At 36.9% G+C, this 21785-nt stretch overlaps 1 protein-coding gene across 1 annotated transcript in view; it reads left to right on the forward strand.

Annotated features, from left to right (window-relative positions):
* Positions 1-21785, forward strand: part of USH2A (usherin) — a 422856-nt gene that overhangs the window by 287769 nt on the left and 113302 nt on the right. Inside the window, 3 exon segments of the mRNA XM_050709829.1 lie at positions 6718-7346; positions 17122-17456; positions 19804-19926. Of these exon segments, the coding sequence (XP_050565786.1) occupies positions 6718-7346; positions 17122-17456; positions 19804-19926 (1087 nt within the window).

The raw sequence follows: 21785 nt of genomic DNA on the forward strand, positions 1-21785 counted from the left end.
TGGTCACTAAAGAGAATAGATTGGCACCTGCCCCTCCACTCCCCATCGTGAGAAAACAGTCCTTCTGGAACATATATGTAGAAGTTAGCTGCTGTATAGAACTTGGATAGCATTTGTGCACTAGCATGAAGCACTACCCTCTGCAAAACCCAACTGTAAAAATGCCTGAAGTTAGTATGGAAGGCAGATGTTTCAAAAGGAATTTAAGAATAAGAAAAATATTTATATACTGCCTCTACCAGTGTTTATGAAATTCAAATATTTTAAGATTACCAATCTACTTTGCTCTTCAGCTATGATGCTGTATCTTGTTCTCTAGCTTAAAACAAACAAACAAAAAAATCACAAACATACAAATGAAAACCACCACGTTCTGTGGTTCCGTTACAAACTCTGTGTCTCCAAGGGGAAACTGATTTTTCTTAAAATGTCCTGTTCCCTTTGTATTAATACTGCTAAAGAATACATGCTGATATGTTTCTAATATCCAAAAAACCTTGTAATTTACTTTCATTGTTGACAAAAAAACTCATTGTTGACAAAGGTCTCTGGTTTTGGTATCATTGTGGAGGGCTGCCATCTGTGAAAGGATGTTCAACTCAGCTGCTTAAGACTGAATGATTGTCATTGGGTATAAGCAGTATTTCTGTCAAGGCTTCAATATGTTTCTTATAAAACTGCCTGTACTGACAGCTTGTTGCAGAACTACACTTAATTCCTGGCCCAGCTAACCAGGGGCCTTTGACTTTGACTTTTTAAAGTACAATTTGACAGTAGAAATTTCCATATCTCTTACTCTGGTGAAATATATGTGTATATCCACATTCTTATCAAATTTTACATAGTGAATGTATCTTTTTTGTTTCACCAAAGCATAAACTATCTGTAGGAATAAAATGTATGCATGTATGTGTGTTTATGTGCACATGAACCTGATAGCAGTAATGTAAATCATCATATCCAGTTTTAAAGACAGTAGAGTTATATTAATACAAGCTGATGATTTCACAATATGTAGTAAATTGCATATTATATTTTATTTATGAAAAATATTTAGTAAACTATCAGCATGTTAGGAATGATTAAAGAAAAATTAGCAAAAGCTGCCATAAAAATCTGTTGTATCTGGTAATAAATTGTCTTATTGTAATGCTTAGTAGGTTTGGGGTGTTTTTGATTAAAGGAAAAATGCTGTAAATAATTTTCAAATATTCCCATTTACATGACTGTGGAACTAGTAACTGATTCCATGAAATTTTTAAAGTCTAACCTGCCAGTACCAGATGAGAATAATGTACATATCCTATGAATATTTTAAAACCTGCTAAACATGTGTTGATAAAAGACGTTTGTTCCAGTGATCTTGGTCAGTATAGCATCAGAATATTTACTGCCAGACAAATAGAAACAGTTGTTGAAGTTTCTGGATTAGATCTTGCTTTCAGTAACTTGAGTGTAAGTTTAAGATAACTCCTCTGAAATCAATATAATTACCACTGAACTGAGAGGTCAGTAAGTACTGTTGAGCTGAGAGCAGAATTTTATGCATTGCACTCAGAAATAAAATGAAGTTTTCTAGATATAAAAAGCAGATGTCAATTACGTTTTACCTTTCGTCCTGGTAAGTCTTTAAACCGTCTGGGAAGGAAGCTGCAAAACAATTGGTTATAGTCATTTAAACCTTGTCCTATGGCTGCTGCAGCATTCTTACAGCATAGCTTTGTGGTTGGCAAAATTGTACTGGCTGATAGCAATCTGCCAGAAGTAATATTTCATCACAGGGATAATTCCCAAATTAGAAAGGTGCTTTTCATAGCATTTAGGAAGATGCATCTTGATTTGTACAAATTTGAAGCTACCAAAAAGTACTACTTTAGAGAAAAGCTGCCTGTTCTTTTATTTGGAATGTCCTAGAAACTGCCTGCAGTCCAGTGAGGTATGTACAGGAGGACATCTCAGTCATCAGCATGTTCTCTTTCAGACGGCTGTGACTTGGATTAGCATATTTTTCCAGTATGGAGAGTTCTCACTGAAGCTGTTTTATAAGTGCCTTTATCAGGCAGTCCATATTTTTTTAGATAGATAGAAACTGCAAATCCATCTCTTTTCTGTGTTAAGGAAGTTATAGTCCAGTCCAATGTTTGTTCACAGTACAAACACATAGTACAAAGTGATGGCTTGAGATCTTTACATATGGAAGCTGCTAGAGGAACATGAAACAATTTAAAAAGGGTGATCCTGCAATTTATTATTCACTCATCAGTATGTATTTGCTGATGAAGCAGGGGAGTGTTATTTCTATCATATAGTGTGCTGCTCTGTGTTCCTCCGGCATGCTTACTCCAAAGCTTTGGTTCCAGGGCAAGGAGGCCCATTGTCTTAAAGTTTCTTGAAGTAGACAGTAGAGAGAGGCAGTTGCCTCCAGAGGGAAACTCAGGACAAGAGGGTTAGATGCTGCAGTTCTCCTCAGCTTTTGGAAGCGCTTGCTTTCTCTGCTGCTTATACTGGGTGTCTGAAAAGACTAGTCTCCCAGTTTAAAATTAGGTCTAAATTTAGACTAGTCTCTCAGTCTAAAGTTAGTGTAAATTAGGTCTGTATAATTTAGGCATATAACCTAATACATAGTTGGTTGATGTAAATGTGCCCACCTGTGTTCAAGAAAGATAAATGGCAATGGAGGCAAGAGAAGACAAAACCTGGCAAGATGATACAGGGAACGGAAAATCATGTGCAATACATGACAGAGTGAACAGCAAAAGAGGAGTACAATTAAGCTGAAGTAATATAGTGGCAAATATGATATGACAAAAAGTACAATCTGCTCATGCATGCCTATAGGTTAAGAATTAGAAGTATTTTCTTAACTGCCTGACTGAGGTACTAGAACCAACATGCAGTTGGAATAGAAGTGTGCAAAAAATGTGAATATTTTGAAGAGAACTCTCAATATATATCTGAAGGGATTTCTACCAATGCATGTCAGTGTATAAACAGCTTAATGACTTCTGAGTTCTGTGATCTAATGTGATAAAAGATTTCTGTGGTCCCTTGTGCCCAGAACTATACAATGTGGATTTTCTGCTTATTACAGTCGGTAGCATACGAAAGACACTGCACTTTGTTAATATGTATAATTTCATTGTCCATGTTTCTGGAAAGAGTAAATGATTCAAGAAAAAAAGGCACAGAATGTCTATTCTGCTTAGTGAGAGAGTTTCCCAGCAAATCAGGTATTTCTCATTAGGTTTAAAGGGCAGTAGTCCAGGTACATGTCTCAGTTTATTAATGAAAGTATAGATTCCCCTGAAATATATCCATGAGAGTATAGCTCCTCGCTCCCCCAGTCTGTACAATAAGTAAACAAATGTGTGGTTCTAGTCAGGAAATTAAAAAAGATTAATGACAGTTTTGTACCTTAATTTTAAGTAGAGTCTGAACTTTGGAGGCAGATGAGCAAAATAGCCTGCCGTAAAAGATAATTTCATTTGCCAAAATGAAACTACCTTCCAGTATTAATACTGTAATGAAATGGTTTGAAATATGAACTAAGAATCTTTAGGAAAAAGATGCCAACTGTTACCACATTCAGTAGTTATTTCAATAAACAATTACACCCATGTAAAAAGCTTTATGATTTTATTTTCATCATTGTCAGGCTGAGCTCTGTAGCTGTCATACTTTGCAGTCTTCCCTCCAGTGACAACCACATTGACAACATGTTATACTCCACATTGATTTTACAGTTAAGGAGCTGATTGTGATATATAGGGATTTTAAGAATTCAGCTGAGAGGCTGACTTTTGCCTTTTATCATTCCATTAAAATTTTATAACCATCTTTTTCATGTCATTTCACCCATGAATTCTTACTTTAGAAAGTGATAGCTACTGCTGTGAGCATAACTTTTCTCATGTTCAGAGCTTTTTATTGTATTAGCAAACTATCCCAATTATAGCTAATACTCATGTTTTACATAATTGTGGTGACCCTTTCAACCAAGCAGTATCGTGCTAGTTGATTTGTATATAAAATTAGATGATTCTGCTTGCCATTTAAAAAGCAGCTATACTGAATGAGTGTTGGGGACCAGGATTTAATGCTTTCCCATCCACTGGGGCCAATTAAGCATCTCTCAAACGTCTTGTTTGAACTGAGAGAGTCTTAAAAGTCTCTCTTTTAAAGGGGCAGTAGGGAATGTATAGGTAGGTATGCTACCTACCAGAATATGCTTGTTTGAGGGAGGATGGAGGGACTAGGGGGACCCAAATATTAAGTTTGAAACCACCTAGCATACATTACACATTGTCCTTAAGGAATATGCCTAAACTCAGGGGGGAAGTTGAAGCACAGGTTCAGATAATTATCTTAAATGTTTCACCTGTAATGCCAGCAACTTGTTCAGTACAAATAGAAAGGCTTATCCATCCCCTCCCAACAAACTACTCAATTGTTGTGGTTTTGTTCTGTTTTGTTATTTTTCCTCCTGTAGAAGCTCACAGTATGATGGGCAGTGTACCAGGGATAATTAGATAACATGCTAGTTTGTAGCTCAGTGGTAAATATTGTATCTTTCAATCTCCCTTCTGCCCATTAAAAAAGAATTTGCAATAACTTATTTTCAAGATCTTCAATTCCAAAGCAAATCTCCCTCCTTCGCCTTTACACTCCAGCAAAATTTTTGTTTTACAGAATATACGTCTAATTTAGGTTTACACCCCCACCCCTCTGTCTTTCAGTGAAGTCTGAATAATGGACCAAATTTTGTTCCAGCTTATGACCTAATTGATTTTGCCCAAGAGTACATGCAAATAGAATTGGATTGCTCTTTACAACAGATCATCTTTTATACTTGTAAATTCAGAGATCTAAATTAATCCTAGAGTGCACAAGCATTAATATAAAACTCCATCCTTATTATCACTGTGAGTAGAACAGGAATTGTGATATGGATGAGTTTTATGGAGTTGCTTTGTGATGCATCATATAATGAAAGAAAAAACACTGTTACTTTTTCAAATTTAAAAGCCAAAAAAAAAAAAAAAGAAGAAAAAGCTTGCTATCCCAATTTTACATCACTATTTCCACAGACATCAGTGCAATAATCCTGATTTATGTCTCTCTGTATGTAGGAGGAGAATTGGGACTTCTGACTGCTTCAGCTGTTATTCTAAAAGAGAGAAAAAAACAGTCTTTGTGCTGGATTTATTTGTTTTCTAGCACCCCTACTTTCATTCTCTCTCCTGCTTTCTCTTTTTTCTATTTACTTAAACATTTGCAGGAATTATTTAATTTCTGGTGAAGTAAATTATTCTTCCTATACAGATACTGGTCCTTGTGGTTTGGACAGCATGCCACTTCACTAGGAATTAAATAATGGAGTTGTTGACTGCTGTGGAATTCAGTATATGCTGTCATGTGTCCCGTAGTCTTAGCATGCACATAGCCACTAATGAATATAAAATTTTCAACCCTTAACATTTGAAACTTGCCTCTCTGAAATCCCCAAACCTAAAGCTATTTTAAACAATTAATAAATCCAAGTGTATCTTTTTTAAAGATTTCGATAAAATATAATGTTCACAGAAAAATCTCATAAATGTCAAAATTGCTACGGGCAGAATAGGGGGAATATAGTATTTTCTTGATCTGCTGTAGCAATTTATAGATTTCAGGACGTGGTTTATAAGAATGCTAAATGTTCTGGAATTACAGCTGTTACTGATCAGTGATTGAGCCAGATTTGTGTTATTGCACCATGTTCTTGCTTGTACCTAGAGAGCAGTAAAGCCTCAATATAATAAAAAGCACCTGCATTTTAAATGAAATTTCAATTGAAAAACTTAACAGCCCTTCAAATTGCAGAATTTAACGCAGCCCAGTAAAGCTTAAATAACACTTTGCCTCCACAGGCTGAGGGTTTTGCATTCAAGGTGACTTGATTGTGTCGCATGGTGAAATTATTTACAATTAAGGAATTTCTCTGGAGGGCTGCAGAGTATTTGCTGTTCCACAACACCTATGCAGGCATATGGTCGGTCTTTTTCAGTATTCATGGAAGATCCTGAACCTTTATGATAATTGAATCAGTTAGAGTGCTGAGTGGAGCAAGCATAAAACCTGTTAACCTAAAGGTCAGATCTGTGCATTGTTTATTTATCAGTAGGTGAAAGAGCTAAATCGGCAGCTTCTGTCACAGTCACAGTAAAAAATCACCTATAATATTAACAGGGAGTAGATAAATTGCAAAAAATGGATTAGAATTATAAACAGAATGAAGTAAAATATTGAATATATAATGAGAGATGCAGTAGGGGCTTACTGAGCTGTAAAATATGCAGCTTTTTATGCCTGTGCTGTTGGTTGCAATCAGTAGCTAGCGCTCTAGAAAATATCAACAATAGCTAGAACTGTAGTTCTATATTGATACCTAGCCTTGCATTTTCTCCATATGCTAATGGCATCAATACGACACTGTTGAGATATATGAGGAAAAAGATGCAGATGAGGGAGGGAAGGTGTACCTGCAGAGCAGTTTGCCTTCAAGAAAAGAACCATATTCATCTCCTGAAGCACAGGGCCTACAGTTTTTGAAGAGAGAAACTGGTAGATTTGAACTTCTTTCATTGCTTTGAAACTCACTTGATGAGTTCCACTTCCTACCACTTTTACAACTCACAGACTATTAGTAATTTTTCTTTCCCTTCTTTTCTGTTACAGAACCTGGACCTTTAGATCCACCACTTCTACTGAATGTTACGTCAAGGGCAGCAAGCATCACCTGGCAGCAACCTTTAAAGCAAAATGGCATTATCACTCATTATAATATTTACCAAAATGGCCAACTGCATGCTACAGTGCTAGGAGCTAGCTCTAATTGCACTGTAGAGGACTTGTATCCTTACACTGTCTATGTGTTTCAGGTAGAAGGATGCACATCTAAAGGATGCTCTCTTTCACCCAAGACTCCATCAATCCAGACTCTTCCAGACGCACCTGAAGGTATTCGTGCTCCAGAGCTGTATTCTGATACTCCAACCTCTGTGGTTATATCCTGGCAACCACCTGCTCACCCAAATGGTTTGGTGGAAAACCTTACAATAGAAAGGAGGGTAAAAGGGACAGAACAAATATCAACTGTGGTGACTCTCCCTCTCAGTCAGCCCATGAGCTATATTGACCAGAGTACTGCTCTGAGCCCTTGGCAGAAATTTGAATACAGGATTCTTATGAGCACTCTTCATGGAGGGATGAACAGCAGTGCATGGTCAGAAGTTACCACTCGACCATCAAGACCTGCTGGTGTTCAGCCACCTGATGCAGAAGTGCTGGGACCGCATTCAGTTAAGGTAGGAGTAATTTTCATCACCTTGTGACTTTAAAAGTTTTCCCTTGTAGCAACGGTGTATTTAAGAGAGACATCCATGGGCTGAGCCAACAGATTTCTTTGCTGCAGGGGTAGCTAAATGCTTAGTGTCTGTCCTTTGGCTCAAAAGCATTATATTACTTTCCATTTTTCCTTTACACCAGCATCTTGTCATTATACTCCAGATCATTTTTTTCTTTATACACCTGACTTAGTTTGAATATTAAACTTGATGCTTACATTTAAGTTCCTATTAAGATCAGAAAATGACCTACTACCTTCCCCAAAATTTCAAGGTTTCATTAAAATGCTAAGAAGTAACAAGAATTTTAATGTGATTAAGTCTCATATATAACTATCAGATTTTGTAAAATAGCTCATGAAGAAAAAATAGCATTATTGTTTTCCTGATTTACGTAAGAATAGTCTTACAGGACTACCTAGGAAGTTTTCAATTATTCGCATTGTTCTGTTGGGAATGAACTCTAGAGGACAGGATAACTACCATTGTTTTGGCTTGCATACAAACTTCATTCAAGGGAAATTAGTGTAACCAAACAAGAGGGATTTTTGTAGCTTAGAAGCCTCTTTTGTGTAAATACACACATGCTTCCGTGGATTCAGTCTTGTACTAATGCCAAAAGTATTGGTACAGTAGCTTGCTCAACAGAGCACAAAACAAAGGACATTTGCATAAGATTGAAGTTCATCTGTTTGATTTATTATTTTTGGTATACATTGTATTTTCAAAAAGTAAACATAGAGTGGTTGCTACCAATGTAGTCTAAGTAGTTTAAGGGTGTGAATCCGAGCAGTAAACCAATCCTGATTTTTTGCTTTGTTCACATATAACATTAAGCTATGAAAAAAGCCACTCACCATTAGATAAAAAAAAATTCCTAAGCTCTTAAAATTATGTTTTAATGTCTAAGGAATTGCTTGTTACCTCCACATTAATGGCAAAGGAGTTCAGTATGAGTACAATGGTTACCGTAAGAATTAATAATGATCGACCACTACTAATTGTGATGAATTGCCAGACTGCTTATTGGAGATTTGGGCTATCTACATCTAGGACTCTGCACTCTGTACTTCTGTAGATATATCTTAATATCTACCATGATTTATAGCAAAGTATATTTCATGGATTTACCAGAACTACTGCTGAGTAAACAGTAGCCCTAGTTCAATTGCATGCCCACACATGTCCACATTTTATTACATGAGATTTTACACATTGGCTCTATTTTTTGTGCTCTATTTGAGCACAGAAAAGAAGTCAGTGCAACCTTTAATACTTCAGTTAATGTGATAAGAGCATAATAATTGCAGATCTTACCCATTTTTTTTTTCTCCAAGTGCAGTCAACACTCAATCCCAATTATAAAAGCCCATGAGTTATCAGTGGCCTTGTCATTCTTTGCTGGGTATCTTTTCTTGAGATCAGAGGTGTGTGCTGTAATTTTATTGTCTTTGGCTCATTTCCAAGATTAAGGAATCTACACATACTGAAAGTCAGTTTGATCATTAATTTCTTTTGAAACCTGAAATCAGGCAGCTCTGTCTTCATTCTGTAATAATTTAATTTCAATTAAACAATGCTTTTTGATTTTTGTTTTTAGTCTATTAAGACTAATTTCTATCAAAGATACTGAAGCTTGGATGTTTTTATTTCCAAAGCTTGGTTTTATGGTTCATTTTACTTGATTTTAAATATTTAGGATAAAATATTCAAAATAATTAACGGTGGCAGCATTTAATAGAGAAAAGTGACTTATTTGGACACCTTTCCAAATATACCGTCTTCTGAGTATCTCTCTTGTAGTGAAAATTCTCTTTCTCAGTGTACCAAATATTGGTATCTTTTGCCAATGCTCACATAAATTCTTCTAACTCACCTAGTATTTATTTAATTTAGTTTTCTTTATTTAGTTTTGTTTAATATGATAGTTATCATAATTTCAGGGGAAGGGGCACCCAAAAATACCCTAGAGGACTGATGAGAATACTTGGTAAAATTTCTGTGCATTCCCAGGATGAAACATTATTTTACTTCTGATTTCTAAGGTTCTAAGTCTTCGTAAAAAGTCTTAGGATTTCTCTTACTTGTCCAGGACAGCAAAGGCTTTTAGCTTTTTTATTCTTACATTATTAATATCATTCACGATATTTTCAAAAAGCTGAAATAAGGTTATAGGTCCAGAAGCGTTCACTGCACTACATAACTGAAGAGATTATGACGAGGGCTTGTTGCACCCAGTGGTTTTCTCACCTTCTGCTTGTTTGCAGATGGGAGCACCAGAGGAAGAGACTGGGATTTCACCTCACTTGTTAGTCTTCTTGCGGGTCAAATGGATTAGCTTGCTAGCAGAGGAGTTGTTTCCCTCTCTTACATTTTATTGCAAGTTCATAAGGCTCAGAAAGCACCCAGTGGGTATTGCCATGGGATTGAGGCAGTGTTGTGGCCTCTATGACTGTTCTGTGGTAGAAGAATATGAAAAGAATGAAATAGCATCCATTTTAAAACATTTGCTTCTTTTTGTCCTATGCTTTCAGACTAGAGGGGAGATCTGAAAAGCTGTTCTGCAAGGCCCTGGTGTGTCTTCACCCCAGACAGCTGGTAGTTTCCCAGACAGAATGAAGTTTCATAGGAAGATTGTCACTTGCTGGTTGAAGTTTTTGTGTGTGGAAATAGGATGGATCTGATTTGGGACTGCTTTACGTTGCTGCCTTTAAACTCTGAGGAGTCCCAGAAAGGCAGACTTTCTCTCCTGAGTAGCCTACCATCAAATCAAATTTGTGGAGTCTGCCTGTGCTGCACAACGCTCTCATCTTATTCAGTATCTACAACAGTAAATCTTAAGCAGAGAATACAAAATAAGCTGTCTCTTCAGAAAGGAGCCACCATGAGAGTTTAATTACCTCTTGCCCTAGAGAGAGCTGTCCTTCCAGGTTAGCAGGGAAAGTATTGGAAGGGCACTGTGGGGAAGATTAGCAAGAGGCTCCTTTACCAAGCCAGGGTTGCAAATCAATAGAGGCTTTCAGTTGTCAGTGCAACCAATCCCTAAACCATGAGCACAAATATTTACTTATACTGAGAACAGAGAGAATTTATTAAAAGAGAGAGAGAGAGAGAGAGAGAGAGAGAGAGAGAGAGAGAAACATATTTCCATTCCTTTATTTAGTCATAGAATCAATATAAATGATTTGAGGATGTGAAGAATTCAAAGCACTCCGGGACAGTACTCACTTGAGTATACAGCTTATTTTCCTAGACCAAAGCTTTCACTCTGCAAGGAGGAAAATATCAGCACAGCAGGTCAATCTTGGCATAAACACTTCTGATGTGTATGTTGTCCTTTAGCATTCTATTTTAATCAGAATGGACTGGTATCTCTCAATAACATTTAACTTGCTTTCTTTTGTGCAACAGAAAGTGTATAGCTGTCGATAATTTTTAAAGTACCCAATTCTGTGACACTTGCATGATATTTTTTAATATTTGCTGAATTGATAATGTTCATGGCAGCAGAGTATACTGCGCAATAAACTGCTTTTGTGGCTGATTAAATGCCAAAGTGAAGTGGAGGTATTCAGCAACTGCAAAAGCCGTTTATTTAGTATATGCCAATGCCATGAACATTATTCCTGTTACACAAGATTTGCTATACCCTAATGTACAGAAGTATAAAAGAAATTGTTTCCTTTTCTTGTGAGGGTTGCAATTGCTGTGCTGCTTCAATCTCACACTTCACACTGATATGACATTCGGGAATGTAGCTAGGTTGAATGCCTTGAGAAAAAGGCTGGTTTACACAATGAATAATTATTTGAAGGAGTTCTTTGTGTAGGAAAAGCATTATGTGGCTGGGTATGCTGAACTAAATTAACTGTAGTATGTAAATTATCCAACTTTGGCCATGTAACTTTAGATAGGAAGTCTTTAGATAGGAAGTCTTCCCTTTCATTGCTGTGGCTCTCCCTTGAGGGCTTTGGCCTGGGGTAGACAGCTGTAATCTTGATTATTGGCTTAACTGGGGACTTGCTGATGTATGTTTGCCTGTACTGTTCTCCCTCGCCAACCAATGCTGCCATCCGGACCAGTGACAGGCAGGAAGCTGCAGCTATTTTCTGTCTTTCTTTACATAACTTTTTCAAATGTGGCACAACCTTTCCTTTCCCCTTGAGAGAAACATCAGGATTAAGTAGAATTTTTCTTCTTGGTGCTCAGGTAGGTGATAAGAGAATGATTTCCTCCTGATTGGATTAAATAAGTACTTTATTGGCATATAATTCTTGTGCCATGGCATTCCTTCCTGATAATATCACTTACAGAAATTTATTTCAATTTTATTAGATAGAAAATATGAAAAAATAATTTAAAATATATAATTTCATTGACTTCTCTCTTAAAGTATGTTATACATGCTGTCAGAAATGCAGCATAACTGTTTCTGTAGTACCAAACTGTCATTCTTCTTTCTAATTTATTTTGTTGCATGTTGATTTCATATCACGTCATTCATTTTGTAAGGTTACTTCTGTTTCCTAAGTATTTTCCCATGACTTTGCTGACTGAGGAAGGGTTGCAGGCTTTGATTTCCATTGTCATTTGTGTTTGCTCTTACCCTTGGAGGTGACAGTTGCTTACTTTACAGTTCACCTGCTATTCTTTTCTTTGTGTAGAAGCAGCTGCAGCAAAGACAGATAGTATTCCAGCCTGCAGATCAAACAAAGTCTTCAGTTTGCTGTCCACAAGATGTTCAAGAGATGCAGTCTGCAACTTTTCTTTACAGAAGGTTATCATTTATTGCTTCAGTGATAAATTTTCGAGTAGCTGTTTCTCAGATTTGACTACTAAATTACATCTTCAAGTGAGGAAACAAATTTAACAAGGCTCTATTTTTATAGTTGTCTTCTGTCCTTCTGACAGTGGACTGTTAGATACCTGTTGCTCTGTAAACAGGCTAGGACTGCAAAGCCCAAAATAAAGATTCCAGTTGTATGGAATGGATGCCACTTACACATTTAAACCAATCATGAAATAGCTTTAGTTAATTTGAGTATCATTCATGAAAAGAAAGATGTTTTCTTTACCCATTTACCCACTTCTATAGAATTACAGTTATGGATTTATTTATTACATGTTCTGACTTGCTTTTGTCTCACTCTTTAGTGTTTGCTGTCCTGTGAAGTTGCTTCTGATGACAGAACATTGGATGCTACTGAAATAACTCCATGGTCACTGATGCTGGTGACTAACACAGGGGTGATCCTTTAGCATTTTACCTCTGTGGTAAAGCATGATACCGTTAAGAAGATCCTTCCTCTCTTCCAGTTTAAACTCCTGGTCCTTTGCTATTTCATTCTCAAAATGCCTCAAACTGCAGTTACCTAAGAACATAATTTTGTGAATATGAACAACCCCAATATGTAGGCTTTGTACACTAAAGGGAGATGCAAGAAGGACAAATAGCAGCTTCATTTTGGGGAGAAAAAAAAAGTTTGGACTTTATTCACTTCTGTTCCAGTTTTATGCAGGTGTGCCTAGTGCACTGAGAAAATTGTTTAGGAGTGATCAATCCTTGTGTGAAGATTGCCTTGTAATGCTGCTAAGGTCAGTGAGACCTTGGTTTATTTGCCACATAAGTGCTGCTTGAGCGACTTAGGTACACCAATACCCATAGGAACAACCTTAACTTGCACACCAGAGGTTCTCCACATTTTAGCGTTGTGATTTCTTGCACAGCTTGTTCATTTGGTGCAGATCATACAGTGGGGTGAACTAATCAGGGTTTCATCAGCATATCCCCCTCCCTTTCATAGAGCTTAAGAAGTTTTTCTAGTAGCAATCCGTTACTGCAAACCTGATTGTACAATTCTTCCATGGTAGTGTTTGCTGAAGCTGGATACAATTCATCTGCAAAGTCTATGAGAGTAATTATCATTGACCTCTGTCAGGTTTTGCTCTTCTGTTGTGATACTGGCTCTTAGCTGAGTCCTACTATAATTTCTGTGAGGCCAGATAAGAACTTACGAGGAAATTCATCGCCCAACTCCTTTTTTTTTTTTTTTTTTTTTTTTTTTTTAAGAGGGATGCAGTCCAGTGGCTAGAACACAGAATTTGGGGTACCAAATCCTTCTTTTCAGTTTTGCTTCTTTCTGTAACATGACTTAGTCTGGGATTTAGTCTATTCATCTGTAAAAATGGAATCATGATACTTGCAATTTGAGACTTACAACGTGCTTTGAGACCAACAGTGAAAAGGTCTCAGTAGTGTATTTATTACATTCTGTTTGTAGATGTTACAAGCAGCAGCAAGGAGAAACTAGAATAAAATGAAGCCAAACATGCTGATTTAAAAGCAAACTGTTGAAACCAGGCCTGAACTATTAAGAGATTATGTGTCCGTGCCTTTCTTATCATAGCTCAGAATTAAATTGCAGGGTTCCAACTGCTGCCAAAAAAAAAAAAAAAAAAAGAGAGAGAAAGAAAAAAAGATATGCAAGGTTATAGCTGTTTAATAGGGGGAAAATGGCTAATTTCTGTCTCTTTAAATTTTGTGGTGGAGAAAATAAGGTACTTTGATCTTTAAATGACAGCTTCCAGAGTCATTACATTGAATCAGTTAATCTCTCCCAGTAGTTACCTTATTCTCCCTCATGGGCATCCTCTTTCATGGTCTCAGTGCTGAGCTTCAAATCAATGAACAAACTGTTACTGCTTCCAACAAAGCCTGTCTAGTGAGCTTTCCTGCTTTCATGCATTGCCAAGCTCTTACCTCAAACCTTGGCACATCAAAGTGGAGAAGAGGTCTAGCAGTGCCACGTGTGTTAACCAGGCTGGCTCCATCATCTTCATTCACACTGTATGGGTCAGGCAATCCCTTGACCTTGACCTGTCAGTGAAGTGAAGAGGCAACAAACAGCCTTCCTTCCCTAAGAGAGAGAGACTTGTTGGAGACTGCATGTCCTGTCCCTCCAAGGTAACATACGTAATTCAAAGGAGGTCAAGTGACCAGTGACTGTGAGAATCCTTGGTCACCCTTTTATCTAGTTTAAAAAACATACCAAAGCTATAACTGATCTACATGTCTTTGTATGATATGTCCATGCCCAGATACTTTGCATTACTGTGTTATCAACCTACTGATTAAAAATTCTTTATTCAGCTTGGCTTCTACTTCTCTTAGAAAAAAATAAAATTGAGAAGTTCCCCAGTGTAAGCCCCATGCACTAGGAGGTGCTTTATCTGTTAGTGCACAACAAATGCTCTGAAGTAACATGTGGCAGGTTTTGTTTTGTTTTGTTTTCAGGCTTTAGTAGCTCGTTCAGAGGCAGTATAAGACTTACAAACTGAGGTTCTAGAGCAGTGTCTGTTCTGACAATGTTATAAATCTATTCCTTTATGCGAAGTGGTTACAGTATATGGTGAGTCTTGTGCGAAGTAATTTTGTGTTGCTAGACCTGAAAGTTGGGTGTCTAAAATGTAATGCAATTAAAAAATAACTCCTCCTCCCTTCCAGGGAGGTATAAGGTGAACATTTTTAAACAGCTTTCTCTTCTGAGAGGGTAATACAAAGAATGTTCCAAAGTATTTGACAAGCAGTTCTTTTATTAGAAAACTTGCATTAAGCAACAAGTAACAGGGTTTTTCTTATTGTTAATGACAGAGTATGACAGTTTACTGTATTAATACTAAAAAAAAAAAAAAAAGAAAAACTAACAAAAAACCACAACCACCTCTAACAACAAAAAAAAAAAAACACCATAAAATATATTATCTTTAGTCACACTTGCTTCACTGAGACAGAATTTTGGGACAGGTTCTACACCTCAAAAAAAGAGTAATGTAATAATTGTTGCAGAAATGTGTGTTTTACTGTGATGTGTCAGACCTTAAAATATTCTTTGCTGCTTTCAGCACCTTCAAGGACAGTCCCTGCAAATGTGACCCATGCACACTTCCCTCTATGACATATAAAATGCATCCTATCAGTGTGTGCAGTATGGCTGCAATAAAATCTCCACGACTGGGAAATTTGTCTGAAACTTACTTGTCTGAATGCTTTCTAATTGCACGTGAAAACAAAATTTCCTGTTGTCTGTTCTAATAATCCACTCTTCTCTGTTTTCTAAACTTACAATCAGATCACAGGAACTACTTCAAAATGAGAGTTTTGCTCAATGTCTATGAGAACAGTGCAGGAGTTGCTTCCTACTTTTATTTATAGTACTTTATTTATTTGTTTGATCATGATTAGGGGCCAGAAGTAACAGAAATCTGAATATAGCATTTAATAATTAGCCAGAGCTAAGCCTTTCCTATGTGGGCACCAATAATCTTGTTTGTGCTGTCTTTACTCAAGATCACCCTGTTTCTAATTCTCTGTTTAATTGTATTCCAGATTCTGTTATCAAAATCCTTCAGCTTTCTCCAGTACTTTGCTGCCAGGTTTCTTGCAAGTCCTGACAGCCTAAGAGGTCCTTCTGTACCTAAGATATAACATTTCCTAATCCCCAAGGGTCCTTTAAAATCATATTTTTAAAATCAAGCTTCTCTGTTTCCATGGTCATGTGTAATTGTGAATATACCTTTTTAAAGATACTGCCTTTGGAGACTGGATAGAATTAATGAAAATGTTCAACCTAAAGTATTTTGGTATTGCTATTTACCGCTTCAATGTTATATTTGTTACTTTTATTCTTCACATATGTTCATCTAGGTGTTGTCTGCTTCTATGTTCTTTGCATTGTTGGATTCAATCCTTAAGTAACCTGTGCCTAGGAGGAAAGAGACAGCAGTTGTTACAGATGAGTGGGTCAGTAGCAAGGAAAACAGTCACAGGGTTAGCAAAGGAAAACTGCTATACCTCCTTCACAGAGAGTTCTATAGGATGAAGGACTAATAATTGCTATTATACAAACTTTATGAAACTTTGAGTTTCTTAATACAGTTACATGTCCTCATTGTGTCAGTCTGAAATCCCCTCTGTCACGATACAGTGGCTAAAAGATTTTTAAAAAGAATTGCACTTTATCACAGTTTATAGTATAATGATTTGAGTATGATTCCTCACTGGAATTGATAAGAATAATATATAGATTAAAATGCATTTGAAAAAAGAATAAATCAAAATGAAACCATAGTAAGTATAGCAGCATAAGTATTCTCAAAATAATTTAATAATTCTAAAAGTGGAAGAAATTGTCTGTTATTTGCATGATAGTTACCAGTTTAATTTATTACTGAAAAATAAAAGGGAAAAAAGGAAATTTCATCATATAAAAAGTGTGGATAGTCTTGGCTCTCATAGGAGCTAATGCAATTACGCATTTCTGAAAATTATGCAAATACTAAATAAGATTTCTTTTTACTCTGCCAGTAATAGATGAGCACACCAGGTGATACATTGTAAGCAAAGAAATGACAGTGATATTTATGATGAACAATGTATTTTTGCTAATGTATCGGAACACCTCAAAGACTTTAGAGTACTCCAGTTTTACTGGTGAAGCTCAGTAGTAGATTTTCAATGGCCACAACTGTTACTGCAACCCTCACTAAAATTAAAGGTTAGATTTCTAACTGATGTCCCTTCAAAAATCAAATCTCAGATACCTGGGAAAGGTCTGTCTTGATGAAGAAATAACAGACGTCCATCTTGAGATCACGACTGACTGTTTATAGCACGTCATGTTTGTATTTCTGCATTCTGACTGCAAGAAGTCCATTGTTTGTTTTTCTCCTCCTTCAGGTCTCATGGAAACCACCTCTGATACAGAATGGCGAAATCCTTAACTATGAGATTCGCATGCCTGATCCACGAATTGTCATTGCTGGAAATACTTCATCAACATTAAGTTATGTGGTGACTAATCTTATACCTTACACAAACTACTCAGTTACTCTAATAGCTTGTACTGGAGGTGATGGCTTTCTAGGAGGCTGCACAGAGAGTTTACCTTCCAGCGTAACTACACCTTCAACAGTTCCTCAGGGCGTTAGTCCATTGTCTGTGACGCCAATCAGTGAGTCCTTTATCGCCTTATCTTGGCAACCACCACTAAGGCCAAATGGTCCTCATCTGAGGTAAGCTTTTAGTTGCAGATGAGATGACAGTTTTCTTCTCCATACCTAAGTCTGACTTAGAAAATGCTGGGCAATGCAAACTTGATGATGGGATCTCAGTTTCTCCTGACCTTCTGAAGCTGTTTAGGATTCAGGAGTCCATGAGTGGACTTAACAGAAATTGGAGATAGAGCAGGGTGAACTTTGAATCATTTTGAATTTAAGAAGACTCAGGATTATTTAGAGCACCTGTGGCATCTGTGCTGTGGAATTTACTTTTCAGAACACGTTCAAGAATCCTCTGGGTCTTTCAGACTGGTGCTGTCTGAAGAGCCAGAAGTAACAAGCCCAGGATCTTTCTTTGCAAAGGCATAGCTGTTTTGGGCTGTAGGATCAGCCACTTTCTGGTGGTGAGCTCAAGCAGCACATTTCACTAGCGAAATGGCAAGAAAAGCATAAGATCTCTGTGAACATAAATGTTTAATGCATACGTATTCCCAATACTCTGTGTGAGCTAGTCCAGATAAAGCGAAAGTGACCATTTGGTAGTGTGATGCAGAAAAAAAAAAAAAAAAAAAAAAAAAAAACTTCAAAACTAAACTGATTAAGAAGCTGTGAATGTGAGAGTTCATGAGAAAGTTAAAGAAGTTAAAGTGCTACAGGTTCTTGGTCAGAGCTGAAAATGGGAACAGGAAGAAAATAGTTGGTACAGCAGGCTGGATTTCTCCACAGGTACTAGAATAAAGCATCTCCTCCGAGATTTGCGTAGAACAGTGGGATGAGGGTCTTGGCTTGAATCTATCGATTACTCTGTGTGTGTGTGTGTGTGTGTAAAAAACAAACAAACAAAAAAAATGGATTTGAGTGCATGAAGATTTAGAAAGATATATTTATCTTTATACATTTATGCATAATTTTAAAAAGTCAAATCCTTCAATCTAGTGCTTTAAGGTATTGTGAAACATTGTGCATGGACTTACATCTCTGTAGGCCATATGTGCTGGCTAGTAGCTCTCTTCTAAGTGTATCGATGGATTCAATAATTATCTTGTAATTCTTGAATTCTTGTAATGCTGTTTCAGCTGCCTATATTATACCACAGTAGCTTGACTCTTCAGGCTTAATTAGGGCACAATACAACTGAATGAAGTGATTGCTCTACAGAGGGAAAAAAAAAAAAAGGAAAGTTTTTGAAAAGCAGTCTCTGTTATTCTGGAGTTAACAACATGACCATTTTACCATAGATTACTCAAGTAATTCAGCACGACCTACATTTGCAGACTTCATTTCCTTCATGGTGTGCCATGGTGCCCTCAACAAGAAGAACCACGGAAGCAGCTGCTCTGTACAGCATGACGGAGCGAGAAGTCTGCTACTCTGCAAGCAGAATAGCAGCAGCAGCTGCCAGTGGGGGTGATTTACACATGATCACCATTCAATGTTAAAAAAGACTTTGATGTTTTAAATTGCTTGTCTATGAATTACATTAGAATATGCTAGGACTATTCCTAATAAAATTGTAATATTCTGTCTTTGGATTCTGTTGACCACTGATGAACCACTCGTGAAGTTGTGCTTGGGGTGTAAAGTAATCTGAATATTTTGATGAAGTTGCAGTTCAATTATTTTTTATTTGATTTCTGAGGTTATGTTCCCAGCCGATACAATAATAATTTTGTATATCATCACTGAGGTCAGTGACACAATGCTTGTTTGTACCTCTTGAGGGTTATTTCCCCAAATTAAGGGTGAAAGTTAGCTGGAAGTTGCATGTGTATGTCCTAGTTTCCATGGAGCATAGGAAGTCTCAGCTCTCTTGTAAGAGAGCTTCTCATCTGATTTCTGCTCTTGAAGCAAAAACTAACCACTGAATGCAGTACCTATTAAATACTTGGGTAATTTGGGGTCTCAAATCCGGAATGATACTGCCCAATGTTTCCTCATCAGACTGGAGATGATCTTGCTATTATAACAAGGCTATATGTGTCAGTGTATTTGCAAGAGACATTGTCATTTCATATTCTGGAACAGTGTGTGCATATCAGGAGGCATGAGTCAAGTCTCTGTAAGGCACTGTGACTGGGCTATTTGGACTTGATGTTGATAGCATTTCCACAAGTTTGAAATCTGTGAATTATTAAATACATTTATTCTTTCAAATAAAAGTGCTCATTTTCCTTTTTCAAAGTAGTTTAAGTAACTCAATGTTTTAAATCATGAAACATTAAAAAGAATGTTTATCTCAGAAAGTTTACAGCTGTGAAAACAAAATAATGTGTAGCTTTAAAAAAATTGTTTTTTTTTTTTTTTTTTTGTGTAATAACATTAGTTGAGATAATCCTGGTGTTCTGCTTGTCTTTTGTGTTAGATATGAGCTCCTGAGACGTAAAATCCAGCAACCACTTGCATCAAATCCCCCTGAAGATTTAAATCTGTGGCACAATATTTACTCAGGAACTCAGTGGTTTTATGAAGATAAGGGTCTTAGCAGGTGAGATTACAAAGACTATAAAAACAAATGCTGGCATTTTGTATAGTGTATGTTTAATAGTTCAAGGTATTTCTTGTGTCTTTATGTAGTGAACATATTAATTATGTAATGAAATATTTTTTGTCACCATCTTTGCTATTAATCATTCTAATATGCAGGGATTTATTATTACTCTGACATTCTTGACTCTTTCATGTATTGTATTGCTTTAAAAATCAAATGAAAATAAAGGTCATGTGAAATTTTAACACTGACATACTCATGTAACAAACCATTTACACTTATGTGTACATATGCCCTAGATGTGTACATATGCCTAGATTTGGCAAAATCATAGCACAGGCAGAGTGACTGAGAAGTCCTATTTGGAATACATTTGAAACTTGGTTTCAACACTGTTTTTGTTACCAGTTCAACTTAATGATTGCCTTAATATCTCCAAATGCAGGGAGAGTATTTAATGCACTTTCTCCGCAGATCTAATTTAAGGTCAGCTTTGTGTTAGCTTCATTATAGTTAAATGCAGAGTGTTAAGAGTAGGGAAATGGAGGGCGACTTCTGTTTCTCAGGATGTTATGGACCTACTGTGGGGTACAGAGCAGGGCATTTGTTCTGGATTAGCCCTAGTTTCCCCATCTCAAAGTCAAAGCTACCACCTCTAAAACAAGTAAACGCTCACATTAGGAATCTCTAATGGATGGTGCAACACAGGTTCTGCATTGTTTTTTTGTGGGTAAAATCTTGGGAAAACATTCATGGTGGGTTTGAGAATGTGTGTGTTCTCTGCGTTTGTGTGCTGGCATGCTTTATGAGGATTGCATATCAACCACTGCCCCTCAAATAGCTTCTACTTTTGTAAGAGCTGCGTGAGCATCCCTCCTGAGCATGACGTGAACCCACAGAATGTGACTTCTGAGTGTTGTATAGGCTGAACCAAGCCAAGGACTACTGCCTCTGGCTTGTCACTGACAGTTTGCTGGAAGTCACTGCTCATTTTCGTCCACTGCAATAAGTGATCATGGAACCATTCTTTAACCCAATCCTGCACAACTGTCCATTTCTTTCTTAAACCACATTTGAAATTCTACATGGAGTTTCATTTATTTTTAGTTTAGCTCTTCTCAGCAGTCTTCTCTAAGGTATGCAGCACTTATGCTAGCACTTCTGAGGGGGCAATAAGTTCCCACAGAGAACAGTAGCAAGTCCTTAGACACAAGGACCTTTTAGGTTGCATGAGCTATGGCCACAAAAGTGTACTTAACACTTGGACACACCTGAATGCTTCTTTTGGAGAGGGTTCTGCAGCTGCAGCTGTGTTTCTGCAGTCAACAACTCAGGAGGAATTTGTGGCTGGAGAGAAGATGCTGCAGAGAGAATGAAGCCTCATTTTTCACATGAAGAAAATCTGTATATCAGCATCTATTTTACATGTTTGTGTTTGTGACATACTACAAGCATGTTTCAGAATAAGTGAATTTTTATTATATTCCAGCCAGAAGTCTATTTTGATAGTGGTTGCTTCAAATGGCTTTTTCATTTCTAATAGGTTAAGCCAAATGTCTTCTATTTTCATTGTTGGAAATGTGGATCCAAAAATGAATCTCTATTTCTCATCCTTAATTTGCAAGACTAGATCCTACTCCTTTTTGATTACACCTGCACTACAATGTCCAAGAAAATATTACATGTTCACAAGGGGTGTGTTCACAATTTATATTGTCAACTTTTTTCAAAAATGGTTATTACGGTGGGAGCTAGCGAGCTCCAATTAGTTTCCTTTTTTCTCAGTAGAACTGGTAAAGCTTAGCTCTTTCGAAAGTCAGGCTGGGTGGGTGCATAAAGTAGGGTTCTGTAGAAAA

Source organism: Cygnus atratus, chromosome 3 (assembly GCF_013377495.2).
Source record: "Cygnus atratus isolate AKBS03 ecotype Queensland, Australia chromosome 3, CAtr_DNAZoo_HiC_assembly, whole genome shotgun sequence".
In the NCBI taxonomy this organism is placed as follows: domain Eukaryota; kingdom Metazoa; phylum Chordata; class Aves; order Anseriformes; family Anatidae; genus Cygnus; species Cygnus atratus.